This window comes from Kogia breviceps, chromosome 6 (assembly GCF_026419965.1).
Source record: "Kogia breviceps isolate mKogBre1 chromosome 6, mKogBre1 haplotype 1, whole genome shotgun sequence".
Taxonomy (NCBI): Eukaryota; Metazoa; Chordata; class Mammalia; order Artiodactyla; family Physeteridae; genus Kogia; species Kogia breviceps.
In genome coordinates this window covers 57,096,613-57,116,644 of record NC_081315.1, presented here as the reverse complement: position 1 = coordinate 57,116,644, position 20,032 = coordinate 57,096,613, and the positions used below count along the sequence as shown (strand labels likewise).

The window sequence follows — 20,032 nt, the reverse complement described above, 5'->3', positions numbered from 1 at the left end:
AAGAAAATGTATGTCCTCATTTCTCCCTTCAGTTGCATTCCTGAAAAGTTAACAAGTCAGTGAGAACAAAAGGAATCTGTCCAAATCAATCTCTTCATACTATACCTCCATCACTGTTCCCCTCCTCGGTAATAATGTCCAGTAGTCTCTCAAAAGCATTTTCAAAAGCAACAATTTTCTGGATTGCTCCATTACTTCTTGTTAGTGCCTGTAGTAGTAGGACGCCCTTATGGAGAAGCAAGATAATGTTTAGTGGAATACAACTTTTACAAGACGTTTACAAATTACTTTAAAAACCACTGAGTTTTAGTAGTGGCAGGAATTTCACAAGTCCAACTCCTTCACTTTATAAATAGGGCAAACAAGGACAGAGAGGGTGAGCAATTTACCTCCCTAAGCTATATAAATCTCGAAAGACAGATCCTTGACTGGAACCCATGTCTACCAATTCCTAATTCAGTTCTCTTTTCACCGTACGATATAAATATACAACAATTCTTGCATATTCATCAATTCATCAATCGTTCATTACCTGGCTTTCACTGTGGTCTAAGAGAGTTGAACATGATAATATTTGTCTCAGTAATGCCTCTGTACATGCTTCACAATAGTAACAATAAAAAATTGTGAAATCAATAATATAAATCAATAAACATCACCACATTTTAGCGGGAAAGTTCAGATATTCTTGTAATTATCTGGCCTGGAAATTTCCAAAACTTGATTCTAAGTTGATAGAAAAAAAGAAGAATGAGAATTCATGCCTCATTAACACCATGTCTAGTATGAGACAATTCTCAGTAGTCTTTGCTTCTGATTTTTAGTTTTCTCAGCTCCTGTTGAGCTAGATTTAGGTTATATATTTTGCAACCTCTTTATTATTCAAGAAATATTCACTGTTAACCATTTCTGCTTATTTCACTATCAAACAACAAGTATTTTATGAGCCCACAGGAGCCCAACAATACCATAATGGTCAAAGAGATGGAAAATATTTAATGAAAAAAACAGATATTTCTTAGAAGAAGAGGAATAGCAACTAGGTAGCTCAAAAGTTTCAAAGAGTCAGATAAGCTGTTGGCTGTCAGTACTGGGCAAATAAGTATTCATATAAGACAAAAAATACCCACAGCCTTACTGGGCTTTTCCTACTCATTTCCCTTACTGTCCAGTCTCAACATTAAGATGAGAGAGAAAGCAAAACTGGTTATTTTTACATGCCATATTCTCCTACTTAATGTTAACTTGAGTTTAACTGCTAACAAAGGGAGGAATAAATACAGTGGAAAGAACACTAAGGTTATGAGTTCAATACAGTGGGTTTTTTAAAGGTCTACTTACTAGCTGTGCAACTTGAAGCAAATTGCATAAACTCTGTATGTAATTTATATAATGTAAGTCTTAGTATACCTATGTGTAAAACAAGGATGGTATCTTTGTCAAAGAGTTTTTATGAGGACTAAAGGAGATAAAATAAGTCCCATAGAACCTAAGTTCTCAATATATATCAGTTTCTTTTCCCTGACTATTAAGAGACATATTCCTCTAATCAAACACATCCACTAAAATGTTACTAGAAATGAAAGTATACTCATTGGTCATTGAAAGTAAGTGGGCACCAATTCCTTACTTTAAAAACTGGTAATTAAAGGGATTTAGCTATTTATCCTCCCTTTCATCTATGAATTATATTTCAGGGTAATAAAATATACTGGTTGATGAAGTAAAGTTCTTCTTTGAGGAAGATTACAGCCGAATAAATGTGAAAGAATGACAGAATTATAGAAAGCATCATTTTGAAACTCAACAAAATAACTGATTCAGGCAATGATCATTAACGAATGATCAGATGTAATGGATGAAGGGATCCATGGAAGGATCTGGCTGTCACCATGTGAATCAAACCCACTGATCACTACAAGTGAGACAGCCAGATACTACATTTCCTGGTGTGTTGCAAAATGAAGTACACTGCATCATCTAAGAAATATCAAAGCAAAGAGGTGAACCAGAACCTAATCAAGCCCTTTAGAAAGTTAACAGACATTAACAGTCAAATGTAATGAGAGAGCCTTGTCTGGAAACTGATTTGAAGAAACCAACTGTAAAAGACATTTATGAGACAACTGGGAAACTTGAGTACAGAATAGTTATCTTATTTAATGAGAGCTAAGACAAAGTTGTTACCTCATTAAATGTGATGGCATTGTAGTTATATAAGGAAATACACACACACACACACACACACACACACACACACACACACACACACCATGTATACTGAAGTATGTAACAGTGAAATTATACAGATTGTTTGATTCTTTTTAAATACTCTAGTCAAAAATAAAGGAGAGTGGTGAGGGGTAAGCAAGTATAATAAAATCTTGAAAATTAATGGGTTTAGGGGACGGTTTTGTCTGTATTCTCTCTACTTTCGTGTATGTTTATATTTCTCATAATAAAAAACTAAAAATTAAAGAATGGAATTACACTCTATCATTTAGAAGTGAGCTGGTGGTTACTTCCTAGAGTTTTCTCAACCTTTCTTGCTAATTTTTAAGCCCTAAGTAACATAAATAAATATGATAGTTCATTGTATCTATGATAAATGACCAACTAATTCTCTAAATCCAGATCAAAATCAATGTTTCAAATATAAAACAAACTGAGGCTAAAAATCTTTACCAACAGGCTCCCAGAGAGGTTAGTCAATGTTAATAACTGTCATTGAATGCAATGAGAAATATTAAAAAGAAGGAAATGAAAAGAGAATTTTAAAAGAAGGATAAAGAAAGAAAAAGATACAAAGGAGCAGCGGGGTGGGAGGATGTAGTGTATTATTCTGGGCAGTAACAGAGTGCCACTAGTAACTGCCACAGGTGCCAGTTAGTTTCCTCTGGTTGCTGGAGTCAACTGTGGTGTATTATGCTGGGTTTTATTGCATAATGTTCGATAGTAAGTCTCCACAAAGAATTTAAATGAATCTATGAAGCCAAAGGAAAGATGGCTATAAAACTCCAAAATCTAAACATTACAGCAAAAATATAAGTTGATCTCTAATCGTAAAAGTAATGAAAGCCAACATAGTGAATCATTTTATCTCTCTCAAATAAAAACTGAGGAAAAAAGGTTAGGAAAAGAAAAAAAAAGAGTAGAGAGTTAAAGGAAAGAGAAGAGCAGAACACCAAATTCAGGTTTAAGATACATACTAATATTTTAGTCAAGAAAAGACACTCAAAATTCCTAATAGATAGGTACACAATTCTTAAAAGAATATTAAAGAATAAAAACTATCCTCATGAGTTATACAACTATATCATTTCACCACTTATATTACTGCATTGACGTATGTACTACAAAATTTTAAATGCAAAGCTAAAAAAACCTGTCTATGTGGATTAGAAGTTAAGAGCATTTTAGTTTTGTCTCTGCTTTGTCAGGAAACAGTTGTGAGGCTAAAAGCAATCCAAATGGTATTTATTAGCACTTAAGATGAGACAGGTACTGGGCCAGGTACCACAAACACAAAGATGCATAAGACGTCACTAACAAAGAACAAGTTACTTGGTTTCTGTGAGTCCTGGGCTTCTCAGTGTAAATATGGAGACTGAATTAGCTTGATAAGATCCCCTAGCTCTAAATTTTAATTTTAAAGATTTTTCCAATTGCTATCTAAAGTATTACAGTTTTGATCAAGTTGTAGATAACAACAGAAAAGAATGTTCAAGCAACAAAACAATATTCATCAGTATAAAATACTCAAATGTATATGCAAATATTAAAATAAATCAGAATGAAAAACTAACTCCAAAGCAAATCATGCTCTAGAGTTAAATAGAGATTACAAGGAAAATCCTTTGAAATATGTATTCAATCAATTAAGGGTGATGATTCCAAATGTTACACTTTGTTAAGTTTATGCAGTTCAATGTCTAGGGATGTTTCCTCTGCTCTTTCTGGAGGTAGAATTTGGTGTCAGTACAAACTTTCAGAAAAGGATGGAAGAAATCCTAAACTTGTGGAAGGTATAAATTTGAATAGCAAAGTCATTTGTCTAAGCCAAAATACTGAATAGGTTGGAAACAAAGAAATAATGTGGCCTTGTATATAACTTCAAAAGGTCTAAACCATTACCCCAACTTTCCAAATCTAACTTCTATGACTCTGAATAAGGGTCAACAAAGATTTCATTTGCAAAAAGAGAAAAAAAGCTGCATATTCTTAGACTTTTCTTCAAACTTGACTTACATCATTACGTATAACTTCCCTGGAATCCGCTAATAAGTCCATCAACCTTGAAACACCTAGAAACATATAACCATGTGAAAAACACTGGCAAATCAAAAACACAAATAGTGATTCAAATTATAAACAATTTATTAACACATCATTTCAGTCCCTCCCCTTTAGGAATGATCCTCAATTTTATTTTTTTGGTTTTTGTTTGTTTTTGTTTTTTATGATCCTCACTTTTAAATCAAAATAATATAAGGAAGATGAGTCACTTACCCATAGGACTGACTAAAATAATTTGCTGCACTTGAGGCCCTAGTTGTTTTAAAAGAGAAGTAAGAAGCTTCACACCAGGCCAGCGGACGTGGAAATCAAACTCCTACAATATAGGAATTTAAAATATTTAACATTTGTAATTCACATTTTCAAGCAAAACTTTTCAACTAGTAGAATGGTACCAAAAACTATAAACAAACAACAAAAGAGTCTGTCAAACTTTAAAAAATTAATTTAAGAAATAAAAAGAAAAGAGTTAATATAAATTGATCAAACTGATTAAACAGCTGTTGACTAGATATAACAGTACTTTGTAAAAATGGAAATAAGAAGCAGACAGTATTCTAAGAGACTACATAGTTCTTAAAACACACATGTGAATCTCTTGTAATGATACAACAAATTTCACTATCTTGAAAAGGTATATAGGGGCTTCCCTGGTGGTGCGGTGGTTAAGAATCCGCCTGCCAATGTAGGGGACACAGGTTCGAGCCTTGGTCCAGGAAGATCCCACATGCCGCGGAACAACTAAGCCCGTGCACCACAACTACTGAGCCTGTGCTCTAGAGCCCATGAGCCACAACTACGGAAGCCTGCGTGCCTAGAGCCCGTGCTCTGCAACAAGAAGCCTGTGCACTGCAACAAAGAGTAGCCCCTGCTCGCGCAACTAGGCTTCTGCGAGCAGCAACGAAGACCCAGTGCACTCAAAAATAAATAATTTTTTTAAAAAAAAGTATCTGTATGTTGCTTCCTCAATAACACCCAAAAGGGCAACAAAAGAAGCTTATTAAGATGACAAAAATAGCAAGGTTCTTTACTTACCTCTAATAAAGATAACAGAAGAGTGACATTTTCTTGCTGCTTAATGAAAATTTCTGTAAACTGGCTTCCCAAATCCTCACTCTGTCTTGTGGAGTTTTCTTCTGTAATATTCAAAGATAAAGTATTTGGATATGATGCTTTGTTATTTTAAAGTATCCTTTTTGTTGAAAAAGCTAAGCAGAAATGATAATTTTCTTGGAACAGTGTGCCTGGAAGTGATATCACAATTATGCTAGAAACACATATCCTTAAAATAACTTTCAGGTCATTTTTTTTTTTTTTTTTTTTTTTCTTTCAGGTCATTTAAATAAATTTTTATTCTTTAAATGTTTAAATATGATATTCAAAGCAAATATATTTAGATTTTCACATTTTCTCAAGGTCATTTTTTGGTTAAACTTCTAATTAGAGTACAAGGGAACTTATTGGGGTGATGGAAATATTCTATCTCAAATGTGATAGTGGTTATGCTACTGTATACATTTGCCCAAAACACAGGACTATACAACCCCAAAGAGTAAATTTTAATGTATGTAAATTATACCTTGAAAGCTCCTTCCCCCCAAACATTACTGAACATATAGTCCTTGCTGACTCTGTTAAATAATTTAATTTTAAAATTAAACCGATCATCTTCAGATTTTTCAGTAACTTTTTCAAGCAAATCAACATATATATCTTATAGTATTTGGCAATAAAAGCAGAATTTGCATTTAAGTTTTCACTTATTCCTTAAAAGATTTTATATTTGTCCTTAACACTTAAGTCTTGAAGCTATCTGTTGTTTCAATGTACCTTGTCAAAAAAATATAAAGGATCACTAAAAACTGAAGCAACAATTGCCAAAGCAAATTATCATTTAAAATCTGCCTAGCGCTGCCCTGGTGGCGCAGTGGTTGAGAATCCGCCTGCCGATGCAGGGGTCACGGGTTCGGGCCCCGGTCCGGGAGGATCCCACATGCCGCGGAGTGGCTGGGCCCGTGAGCCAGGGCCGCTGAGCCTGCGCGTCCGGAGCCTGTGCTCCGCAACGGGAGAGGCCACAACAGTGAGAGGCCCGCGTACCGCAAAAAAATAAAAAAATAAAAATAAAATAAAATAAAATCTGCCTACTCTAATAAATGCAATTTAGAGATGGCAAATACACTACTCCCCATCCCCTTACCCATTCCAGACACAGCTAAGCCTTTTCCACATATTGCTCCAGGCAGTGACTATAAGCCAAAGAAGTTGGCAGTTAAGATCAAACATATTTATTATCTCTCAAATAGTTCTTTTTTAAATGTGAGATTTTAACATTAATATGCTTTAGAAATGGAAAAAACCCAGCAGATGACAAGAAAAGCAAGACAATCCAACAGTGACAGTGATAATCTCATCTAATTATTTGTAGAGAAAAGAGAAAAAAGAGACCAAAAGTAGAAAATAAATATTTTAATATTCTGGGTTATTAATAAAACCTAATTTCTAGCATATTGATTAATATGCTAGTTTTATCCTTCAGAAACCCTAAGAAATATTTCTTTTATCATCTCTTTCATCAGTAAAAGAATTCAGTTTCTGAACCTTAAAACTACATTACTTAAACAAAAAATACTTTACTTTTAAAAGGACTAGTCTGGCTGTGCTAAGAAGATGTCAGGGAAAGAGGAAAATAATAAGGAGAGCAATTTAGGAGGCAATAATCAAGGTAAGTGGTGAAAGTGACTTAGACACTGGTCATAATTCTTATGAAAATAGAAGGAGCAAGATTTGTTGGCATATTCCTTACAGGGGTATGAGAAGGGGGGGATAAAAAGGAAAGGTGGTTCTAAGTTTCAGCCTAAAGAAGTGGAAGGATGGCACTGCCACTTACTGAGATTGGAAACACTGGAAGAAGCAAGTTGAGATTATAGACAGAATCATACGTTTAGTTTTGGATGTGTTAAGTTTGAGACATAAAAATTTGAGTGGAGATACCAATCAAGTAAGCAGTTGGATAAACACAAGCATAGCTGTCAGTGGATAAGTTTGGGTTGGACATATACATTAGAATGATAAACATAAAAATGATATTTAAAGTCACAAGACTGGATGATACAGGGCATCTACAAAAAACTTATAGCTAACATCAAACTTAATGGTAAAAGATTGAATGCTTTCCACTTAAGATGAGGAAAGAGGCAACAATATCTATTTTCACCAATTCTAATCAACATTGTACTGGAGATCTTAGTGCCATAGGGTAGGAAAAAGAATAAAAGGCATACAGACTGGAACGGAAGAAGTAAAACTGTATTTACAGATGACATGTTTGTCTATGTAGAAAATCCTATGGGATCCACAAAAAACTTACTAGAGAGTGAATTTAGCAAAGTTAAGTGGAATAAAAGGTCAATATACAAAATTAATTGCATTTCTATATACTGGTGATGAACTCAAATTTAAAAAACAGCACCAATTAAAACAACATCAAACAGTATTAAAGACTTAGGGATAAATCTGATAAAAGATGTATAAGACCTATTTACTTTGAAAACTCCAAAATGGTGCTAAGAGAATTAAAGAAGACTTAAATAATATATATACTGTGTTCTTGTATTAGAAGGCACAGTATTGTTAAAATGTCAGTTTGCCCCAAATCAATCTGTAGATTTAACAGAATCCCAATCAAAATCTCAGTAAGTTTTTCTACAGAAATTGACAAATTGATTCTAAAATTGATATGGGAGTGTAAAGGACCAAAAAGAGCCAAAATAATTTTGATAAAGAACGAAGTTGGAGGACTTACACTACATAATTTCAAGATATAAAGGTAGGGTAACTAACACATGTCATGTAGGCAAAATGATAGACATAGAGACCAAGAGAATAGGAAGTCCAGAAATAGACCCATTGGCTCACAGACCTAATCATGAGAGTTAAAACTATAAAACTTTTAAAAGAAAACACAGGAGAAAATCTTAGTGATTTTAGGTTTGGCAACGGTTTCATAAATAGGAAACAAAAGGTCCAAATTATATAAGAAAAAAATTGATAAACTGGAGTTAATCAAAATTTAAAATTTTGCTCTTCAAAAGACAATGTAAGGAAAATAAAAAGGCAAGTCACAGACTGGGAGAAAGTATTTGTGAAATACACATCACAAGGACTTATATCTAGAATATATACAGAACTCTTACAACTCAAGTATAAGAAGACAATCCAGTAAAAAATGAACAAAAGATATGAATAAACACTTCAAAGAATAAAAAGGTATATGGATAGCAAATAATCACATCAAAAATTGTTCAATATAATCATTCATTATGAAAATACAAATTAAAACTACCATGAGATACTATTTCACACCTACTAGAACAGCTAAAATTTAAAAAGACAGACCATATCAAGTATTGGAGAGGATGTGGAGGAACTAGAATTCTCATACACCACCAGTGGGAATGTAAAATGGTACAACTACTTTGAAAAACAGTTTGGCAGTTTCTTATAAAGTTAAATATACACCTACTATTACTTAGCCATTCTATTCCTAGGTATTTACTCAAGAGAAATGAAAATACATGTCCACAGAAAGACTCGTACATAGTATGAAGTTTCAAATGTAACAGCTAAAAACTTGGAAACAAGCCAAATGCCCACCAACAGGGGAATGGATTAATAAATTGTTATATACTCACACAACAAAATATCAATACTACTCAGCAATAAAAAGGACTAACCTATTGATATACACCACGAATGAAACTCAGAATAATTATGCTGGGTGAAAGAAACCAGACCAAAAAAACCAAAAAGAGGGTATATACTGTATGATCTCATTTACATAAAATTCCAGAAAAATGCAAAGTAATCTACAGTAATCACAGATCTATGATTGAACAGGGCTAGGAGGAGGAGGAATGGATTACAAACAAGCACAAGGAAACTTGGATATGTTCATTATTTTGTTGTTGGTGGTTATGGTTTCATGGGTTTATACATGTCAAAACTCATGAAATCGTACATTTGTACATTTATTATATTTCAATTATAATTCAATAAAGCTGTGTGTGGGGGAAAGAAATCTAATTGGAGATATCAAGTAAGTATTTGAATATACAATTATGGACATCAGTGGAGAGGTCTGGGTTGGACACATGTATTTGAGAGGCAAGTATACAGACTATATTTGAAGTCAAAAGCCTAGATGAGATCACCAAAGGAAAGAATAGAGAAGGAAAGAAATCCATGCCCTGGGATGTTCCAATGTCAAGAGGCTGGGGAGACGAAAGAAAACAGCAAAGGAGACAAAGAAAGAGTAGCGCCGTGAGACAGAAAGAAAATCAGGGGACAGTGGTGACTGAGAAATGAGTGAAAAAGTGTTTCAAAGAGAAAGGAGCAATTAACTGTCAAGTACTATCTCTGAACTTAACATGAAAGAGAAATGAGAAATTGCTAAAAGCGAAAAGAGAAATTGCTGACACAGGCAAAAGTAATTTGTTTATGAACAGAATGGCTAGGGTATGGAGTAGTCAAATACGTTGTTGAGAGGCAATACAGTAAGAAGGAAGACGCTCACAAAGGTTTTTGAGTTAGACCAATTAAGCCCATATTCATCCACTTAGTCACACTACTTTGGGCAAATAGCCCAGATATATCAAGCTTCAGTTTCCTTACTTGTAAAACGGGAACAATTTTCTTTTACACAGGGTTTTCTTTGAGGATTCAAAATAAGTATTGATAAAACACGTAGCACAGTACTTGGTGAATAATAAGTGCTCAACTAACAACAGCAACATCATCTCTAAAGCAGGATTTCTCAACCTCAGCACTACTGACAATGACATTGTTGTGAGAGACTCCCTATGCATTTTAGGATGTTTAGCAGCATCCCTGGCCTTTATCCACAAGATACCAGCTGCACTCCCTTACGTATCAAGTTGTGACAACCAGAACTACTTCCAGACGTTAACAAATGTCCTCTAGGTGGCAGGAGGGGCCAAACTGCCCTTAAGAACCACAGTACTAAGATTTATTATATGCTATATATCTACATGTATTATCAAGTTTTGTTTCTTTTGGCTGTGCCACACGGCTTGTGGGATCTTAGTTCCCCGACCAGGGATCAAACCTGGGCCCTCGGCAGTGAAAGTGCAGAGTCCTAACCACTGGACCACCAGGGAATTCCCTCAAGTTTTAAAATTATACAGAACATAACAATCTTCTTTTGATGATTCAAAAATATTCTGAGATTCTTGTAAGTTTACTATTAATGAATATTATCACTAAGATGCAAAAGATGTTTAAAAAAACACATATCCTATGATATTCCCAAAAACATGCTTGTCTGTAAGCAAATCCTGTTATTGATATTTTGCCTTATATCTCTTTCTCATAAAAGTTGCACGCAATCTCCCAAAATAAGTAGTTACTTGAGTTTATGGTTGTTTGGATGCCAAACAAAATTAATTTTCCTGCATTTTTAACAGTAGTAAACTATTAATTTTGTCCTTCAAATTTAATTTTTTAGATTAATGGTGGCTTCAGAAGAATTGTTTAGGGAAGCAGTCATTATTTCCACTGAAATATTTCCACTATTTCAGGAAAAACAGATAGAGGGGGGCATGAAGGGATGAAAAAAAGCACACTTGAAAGCTATCTACATGTTACTGCACAATTATTATGTCAAGGGTATTAAGTTAAGGTGGCACAGGCTTGATGCTACAAAGGTCTAATATTAATCAGAAGGAAGTTTAATAATCAAACATAACTAGCATGGACTCAAGGGACGATATCTATCACTGATCTGCTTAAAAGATTTCCTGCTGTTCCATTGGGAGCAGATAAAATCCTGTGCCCTAATTATTCAAACACCTCTGAACGTAAAATTTTGCATGGTACATTGTGGTTTTCAATGCTCAAAGTTGAATTTACCATGGAGTTGGAAAAAACTCAGACTGGGTAAGTAGCAGGAGTGCACACCCTTCCCATTTTATTTGCAAGGTGACATGATGATGGAAAGGGAGATGACAAAAAAATTGGAAAAGATATGGAAATTTGGGAGCTAATAAAATCTTCTGAAAATCTCCCTCTTTGGAATCAGCTATGAATAACAGCCCTGATTCCCACAGTATGGTAAATGCCCTGTATCCAATAAAATTTCATGATTCGCTGGGCTAATGAGCCTATGTTGTTTTTACCTACCCTGGAACCCTAACAAACCATAGCTCTGTGGCAGATGATACCAAGAACAAATACCTAGCCAAATTCTAATGAAATTCTATAGATAAAAAAGCAGATAAAGAAAACTACAAAAAGTGGCCCACACATGTGAAGAAAATAGCTCTCCAAATACATGAGAAATCTATGTTGAAAAGGCAAGCAACTTAACTATCTCCACCTTAGAACTGTTTCCCTCTAGAAAGTACTATCACAGCAATGCAATGACCTAATTGCGATGCTTTGTAGGGCTATTTTGCATTTGCATATTTTCATATTTATTGCATGAAACAACACTTGGGTATATAATTAATAAAATGCTTTTGAAATATAATTTATTTTACAATGGTTTTTATTTGAGTGGTGTGAATACAGTAGAGAATATAAACTCAACTACAGGGGCAAGACAGTAATGTATGTGAATGAAGCAGGCCAGGTATAAGACTACAGAAAGGATGGAGAGTACATGCCCGATCTAAGGAAAGCAGCAGTTACTCAGCTCCAGCTGACTCTGCTGTGGGAGAATGCAGGCCCAGGTGTTGTCGGTCTTCAGATTTTTTAAAAAGAGAAGTTTAAAATCTAAACACTGATGCAAAACCTCCCAATTTTTAATATTAGGAACTTATTTATTACTTAAAATACTAAGTGGCCAATCTTGCTTGTAAGACAGATAATGCCCTTGGGCCCAAAGATTGTGACTTCTAGAGAAGAGCTCAAAATAAAATTCACTGACATTTGGGAGAATATTAAAAAGCTTGTTAAGTTAATCTTAAAAGGAAGAGAGGAAGGGCTTCCCTGGTGGTGCAGTGGTTAAGAATCCGCCTGCCAATTGCAGGGGACATGGGTTCGAGCCCTGGACCAGGAAGATCCCACATGCTGCGGAGCAACTAAGCCCGTGCACCAGAACTACTGAGCCTGCTCTCTACAGCCCGTGCTCCGCAACGAGAGAAGCCACCGCAATGAGAAGCCCACACACCGCAACCAAGAGTAGCCCCTGCTCGCCGCAAGTAGAGAAAGACCGCACACAGCAACAAAGACCCAACGCAGCCAAAAATAAATAAAGGAAGGGAGGAAAACCATACAGACTTGATGGATTCTTCCTATGAAATGTTTTAAAAATGCTGAAATATTTTTATGTGGATAAATACAAACAATTAAGCTGTGGGTTTAAGCCTTGGTTAGTATTTCTCGAAATGCAGGATTGTGTGGCACATTAACAGGTATCTCATGAAAGCAAGTGCAGGTGTACAAATGTATTTGGATTAAACAAAATTGAACAAGTTTCTTTACTGCAGGATTCTCAGTATTTACTATACTAATGTAAATTTTGTGAAGTTTCAGAGTGGGACATACTATGTTACATTTATTTAACTATAGACACCTTTTAATACAGAGAACTCTAGGTCTTTTGTGCTATACTTTAAGGAACATAGGTTTAACCCAAGAAAAAGCTTAATTCAATGTATGCATTGAGCACACGCTAATAACTTAGCAGGAAGTAGACTTAATACTGTACATTCAATTTATTCTGTAGCTATACTGTATAAAATACTATAGCTTAGCAGTATATAATTAAGATCTGTTTTGAATTGAACTAGTAAAATATGATCCAGTTCCAGGAATCTACAGCTCCTTCTGTAGATTGTCAACTAAAAAAGTGTTAGTGACATATACTCTACTTCCTTTAAGTTATAGTCTTAAGACAGCACTTCTGAATTTTAATGTAAGAGTCCTACAAAAATTTGCTAAGCAATTAAAGTAACATACAAAGCTATTTTGATGTAGAAGTAAATTAAGCTAAAACTACTACACTAATTATATCTAAAGGTTGTAAACCAAAACTTCATGAAATATATCTATTTCACATGTAAGCAAAGGTGTGAGACAATTAACCATCCTTTCTCATCCAATATATTTAAAAAATTCTAGAGCTAAGTCTATTTTTTACATCCTATAGCTGATATACTACTTGGTATACTTATCATAACCTGTAAATGTCCCTTTACTGTATGATAAATGAAGAACAAAATGGCCCTTTGATGTTATAGCAAAAATAAACCTATGACAGGTACATGAAATTAAAGATTGCTTTTTAAAAAGTCCTTATATACCTCTGGAAACATTTCAGGCCTATTTATGTAACTGGCTTTTAACTAAATATTGGTATATACATTTATTCTTCATATGTATTTACAGCTATATTTTTTCCAGTGGTATAAACAATATTAAAAACATTCTGGACCTTCTCTTTGGAACTCCACTCCATATCAAGTTCATAACCCATATTATGGAGGACAAAACGGCTTTATGGAAAGAGATATTCTAATAAAAGTAGTCCTATCTCAGAGTGAGAGAATATCAAGTAACCTTCTTTTACACTGTAGTCAATTAGTTAAACAAGTACACCTATATTTTTTTAAGATTTGTCTGCATCATATAAACTAGTTATATAAATTACAAGATTTAATAAAGAATCTAGTCAGAAAAATGGCCATAATTTATTAAATCAGAAATCTATGGAATACAAAAAAAGTATCAAAAAAAATCCTGTTACCCTACTTACTAGACAATACTATGTAAGTTACATGATCACTGGGTTTTCATTTTCTCATCTTTTTAGAAAAGACAAAAATGTCACCTACCTCACAGGTTGCTATGAGGATCAAATAAGATAATGGACATAAAAGCACTGTAAAATTTAAAGCTCTATACAAATATGATGAAATAATAATAGAAACAACAACTAGTGATCTGTACTACTCAACAAGGAAATAGCACTTTCACAAGAGTCAAGGCATAATACTTAATATTATCTGCTTTCAAACAAGGGGTTCAAATTTCACAAAAGGTAATGCTATACAGCTTAATAAGTTAGTTTCTTTGTTAGTTTCTTGTTAGGTACAGGCAATTTTGTTATGTACCATTTTAAACCTACTTTAGAAAACGATTTTTTCTTCCTCATTTAAAAAAGTTAAGGATCTCACGAAAAATGGTAAAACAAAATAAAATGTGATTACTTAAATTATGAGGAAAAGAAGCATCAATGTTAAAAGTAAATGGAACTTGAAAAGGACCACCAGCAAAAAGAAAAACAGTATTGGTGAGTTTTATAAATTAATATAAAAAATGTCAGTAACCAGACATTATTGTGCATGCATTATTTTAAAGGGACAATATCAACATACAAGTATTCTCTGAACTGGAATACCTTCCAGTTCTTATTGAATATAGGTAAAATTTATATGTATACATATATGTATACATTTTCAAATATTATTTTTATTTTTAAATAAACTGCCTCAAAATTTTTTCCCCAGGAAGTATATAAAAAGTAATTTGAATAGATTGTCCTACCAGAGAAAAAGCTTAATTTTGTTAAAATATGCACTAGAATATTTTCTGTGTTCTGGACAATAGATTTAGTAGCCATAGAAACAATAAATAGTAATATAAGATTATCAAATATTCCTCTTTAATGAAGAAATTCTTATATAGTGAAACAAATCTCAAGATTTTTTGTACCAGCCAGAAGAAACTCACTTGACAGTGTCCTTTTATATTATCAGAAATTATGCCTAAAAGCATCATGCATATTAAATGCAATCTTTTACCTTCAACATCATCTGTAAAGGTAGACAGAAATAAATAAATAAATAGTGGGGGATAAAAAAAGTTTCTTATATAATAGTATTCACAATAAAATAAATAAGAACTTAAAAACATCAAATAAACAATATAATCTCTTGAAAGAAGAGACTCATACTCATTTTACTCAAATCTGAGATATCCTAATAGAGATACAGCATATGCTATAAATGTAGGATTATGAGACATATTTATCAATAAATTGAAGGGTTATTAAAATATCCTCAAGGTAAAGAACTCTAAAATGAAGTTCATTATGGCAGCTAAGAATTATTTTTTGATGAAGCAGTAAAGAGAGAGTACCAATAACAGAACTGAAGGCCATATTTCTCAATATCTAGATTTTTAAAAATTGACTCTTTCAGGCTATTACCCTAACTTCATATTTTAATCTTTCCTAGAAGAAATGATTCTACTACTGTTTCTCCAAAGAATCGTTTATCCTGTTTCATCCAAAGAATCATTTTTAGATGTTGAATTAAAAATAAGGAGCCCAAATACATTAAGAGAAGCAAAAAGTCAGACTTTAAACATTATTAGATTGCAAATTTATAATAAAGGAAAACTACCTAATTGATGCTATATAGTTTTTTAAAACACAAAAATTATCACTACAAACTAGAAAAGAGGTAAATTTTCCATCTGAAACAACTAAAAAGAGTCTTTTTCTTTAATGTTTTCTAACAAGTGTATTGTATCTAATTTGCTCATCTGAGAAATGACTAGGAGAATTAAGTATCTTTATCTTCAAAGTGTGTTCTTGCATGTACTGTATTTAAGTAGTCACGTGACTGATAGCCTCTTTTTTCCATGGGAACCAAATTATGTTTACTAAAGATTTTTTACTAAAGAAATTAATAAAGTTAAATTGTCAGCTAGATATCACAAAGAAATAAAAATTTAAGAAAAAGGATATTCAAGTCTAAGAAATTGTGACTATTCAGCACAACCCAGTTTCAAAAGTTCCTACTACTGGTATTTTGTGAAGTTAATATCTACATATATTTCAGTTCTACTTTTATTTCAATAAAATATGTGCAAACTCAATATTATCTACATTTCCTTATGCCTTGTCTACTCAGATTTTGGAAGACCCTATAACTTCCGTCTAAATCAGACTTATAAAATGCATGAATATCGCCCTTCTGATTGTCTAGAAAAATGAAAGACGCACTGTGTCCTACTACAACAGCCAATGTGATATGAGGAAAAGCACTCAACAGCATTGTAAAATGTTACTCAGTGCATGTTTTTACAATAAATGGAACAAAATGTATAGACTTCCAGTCAAGTATTTCACATGCTGGGAGTTCCCTGGTAGGCCTAGTGGTCAGGATTCCAGGCTTTCACTGCTGTGGCCTGGGTTCAGTTCCAGGTCTGGGGACTGAGATCCTGGAAGCCACGCAGTGTGACCAAAACAAAACAAAACAAAACAAAACCTTCTAAATTTAAAAAATTGTTGCTCTTTATAAGTTAACATAAATCTTATGTGAAAAGTTTAAGTATATATCAGGAAAAACCTTCTAACTTCATACTGCTCACCAGGTAACATACAAATAAAATAGTTTGATTTTTAATCAATAGCCAAAAATGATTATTTAATCTAGGGAATACTAATATTCATTCTGTTCAACTAAAATCAATACAAAGAGAGGGAAAAATATTTTTTAAAAAAGAAGAATCTAATTCCATCTCCAAATCACATACAAAGCAATCATCTTAAAGATATTTTTCTGGAAATAAGCTAATGTCTTCCCTTTATTGATGAAAAACAAAAACCAGAAAACAAAAAAAGAAGAAAAAAAGAAAAAAATCCTTATAAATAAATTTATAAAATAAACTCAACATTAAACCAGCAAAATTGGCACAATCTAGTTGATTTTATGTACAGAGAACACAGTAAAAGAAACTTACCTACTTCTTCTTCTTCATCATTAGATATTATATTATATAGTGTGTCCAAAGCATAACCTATTATTTCAGAATCCGAACTGGAAGAAAGAAATTATTATACTTATACACTGCTAGTTAGAGTATAGCTGTTATGACCATTTTATACTCTTATTTAACAAGACTGTAGGAAATATTAATCCCCTTTCTGAAAACCTACCCTAAGAAAATATCAAAGTGCAAACTGTTAAGATGTATAAAGGTTTATTTTCATTTATAAGAGTGAAAAATTAGAAGCAACCTAAATGTCCAATATTTTTTTAAGTGTGGTAAATCCATACCTACAGCAGCAATTATAAAATGTATTTTTAAAGAATGTTTAATGACATGGTAATTAAAACACCCTTGATTTAGTGCCAGTAGGAAAAAACTGAATATTAACAATTAATGTGCAGAATGATCCAATTGAGCAAAAAATATATATATACATTCACATGTGTCTATATATATTTTAAGAAAACATTATAAATAAATTTGTAAAATAAACCCAACTTTAAACCCAGCAAAATTAGTACAAGCCAGGTAATTTTATAAGTCTGTATGTATGTTTACATATATGCTTTATAATATATATATAATCCTTATATAACACACATAATGTTTATATAAACATAACTTATCTCTAGTTGGACCTCTAGAATTTGTTTCCCTGATTTATATCTTATTTTCTAAAAAAAAAAAAATCTTATGATAAACATGTACTATTTATAATATCAGGAAGTGTAAGATTTTTTTCTTTTTTTCTTTTCTCTTTTATTTCAGGAAGTGTAAGATTTTTTAGTTGTTGATAAACAGACAAATTTTGAAAGCATGATGGAGGATGATGGCATTTAGAGTGAAAAGCAAGAGTGAGATACAGGTCAGAAAGATTCAGTGAATATGAAGAAGTGACTAGGAGTGAAAGCAAAGATGAGGGACAAAAGGGGTCACAACCAGAGGATATAAATCTCAAATGAAGTGGGTCTTTAAAATTATTATTATTTATCATTCTCGTTTTTGAGAAATTTTGAGGGACATCTTTTAAGAGACTATTGAGAAAGTAGGAACAGAAGGGAACTTCCTGAAAATGAAAATCCAATAACTAACATATGTAATGGTGAAAGACTAAATGCTTTAGCCCTAAGATGAGGAACAAGATAATGATGTCTCCTCCAGCCACTTCTATCCAACACTGAACTTGAGGTTCTAGCTCAAGCAATTAGGCAAGAAAAAGAAATAAAAGGCAGATTGGAAAGGAAGAAGTAAAACTACACCTATTCCCAGATGACATGATCTTGTACACAGAAAATCCTAAGGAATCCACTAAAAACCTATTAGAACTAGTAAACAAATTCAACAAAATTGAAGAACATATGCTCAATATAAAAAAATCAGTTGTATTTCTGTATACTAGCAATGAACAATCAGAAAATAAAATTAAAAGAACAATTCCATTTAAATAACATAAAAAAGATTTAAATACTTTGGAATAAATTGTACTAAAGTACAAGACTGAAAACTACAAAACACTGTTTAAAGAAATTACCTAAAACTCAAATAAATGAAAAGATAATCTGTGTTCATGAATAGGAAGATGTAATGCTGTTAACATGGTAATATACCCCAACTTGATTTATAGATTCACACAATCCCTATAAAAATCCCAGATGCCAGCTGATCATAAAATCTGTATGGGAATTCAACGTATCCAGAATAGCCAAAATAATCTTCAAAAAGAAAAACAAAGTTGAAGGACTCACATTTTCTGATTTCAAAACCTACCACAAAATTATAGTAATCAAGACTGTGGCACTGGCGTAAGAATAGACATAGAGATCAACAGAATAGAGAGTCTAAAAATAAAGTCTAACACTTATTTCAATTGATTTTTGGCAAGGATGCAAAGACGATTCAATGAGGAAAGAACAGTCTCTTGAACAAATGGTGCTAGGACAACTAGATATCCACATGCAAAAAAATGAAGCTGGACCCCTACTTCACACCATATACAAAAATTAACTCAAAATGGGACATAAGATCTAAACGTAAGAGCTAAAGCTATAAAACTCTTAGAAGAAAACACAGGTACAAACATTCAAAGCATTGGATTAGGCAATGGTTTCTTAGATTTGACACCAAAAGCATAAGCAAGAAAAGATAAAACAGATAAATTACGTTTTGTCAAAATTAAAAACTTTTGTCTTTCAAAGGACACTATCAAGAAAATGTCCTTTGGGGCTTCCCTGGTGGCGCAGTGGTTAAGAATCCGCCTGCCAATGCAGGGGACACAGGTCCGAGCCATGGTCTAGGAAGATCCCACGTGCGGCAGAGCAACTAAGCCTGTGCACAACTACTGAAGCCTGAGTGCCTAGAGCCCATATTCCGAAACAAAGAAAAGCCACTGCAATGAGAAGCCCATGCACTGTAATGAAGAGTAGCCCCTGCTTGCCACAACCAGAGCCCTCGTGCAGCAACGAAGACCCATCGCAGCCAAAAAAAATAAATACAATACATAAATTTTTTTTAAAAAGTGTCCTTTGACGACTCAAAGAATGGGAAAAAAAATATTTGCAAATCATGTCTGTTAAGGGACTTGTATCCAGAATGTATGCATACAATTGAATAATAAAAAGACAAGTAACCAAATTAATAGCAGGCAAAAGACTTAGACATTTCTCTAAAAAAGATATACAAGGGGACTTTCCCGGTGGTCCAGTGGTTAAGACTACATGCTTCCATTGCAGGGGGCCTGGGTTCAATCCTTGGTCAGAGACCTAAGATACTGCATGCCACGGGGCCAAAAAAATAATAATAATAATAATAAAATAAAAAAGATACACAAATGGTAAATAAGTACATGAAAAGATACTCAACATCATTAGTCATTAGGTAAATACAAATCAAAACCAAAATAAGAAGCCAAGTTCACCCACTAGGATGTCCATTTTAA

The 20,032-nt window shown here is 33.2% G+C and overlaps 1 protein-coding gene and 1 non-coding gene across 3 annotated transcripts in view; both read right to left on the bottom strand.

Annotated features, from left to right (window-relative positions):
* Window positions 1–20,032, bottom strand: part of USO1 (USO1 vesicle transport factor) — a 94,940-nt gene that overhangs the window by 42,786 nt on the left and 32,122 nt on the right. For both annotated transcript variants that reach the window (XM_059066863.2, XM_059066864.2), the window contains exons 4-8: window positions 17,068–17,144; window positions 5,332–5,432; window positions 4,510–4,612; window positions 4,249–4,304; window positions 106–226 (exon numbers count right to left, since the gene is read on the bottom strand). In XM_059066863.2, the coding sequence (XP_058922846.1) occupies window positions 106–226; window positions 4,249–4,304; window positions 4,510–4,612; window positions 5,332–5,432; window positions 17,068–17,144 (458 nt within the window). The remainder of the gene's footprint in view (window positions 1–105; window positions 227–4,248; window positions 4,305–4,509; window positions 4,613–5,331; window positions 5,433–17,067; window positions 17,145–20,032) is intronic.
* TRNAE-UUC (transfer RNA glutamic acid (anticodon UUC)) lies at window positions 10,400–10,472 on the bottom strand. Its single transcript has one exon. It is a non-coding gene; the product is annotated as a tRNA-Glu (tRNA).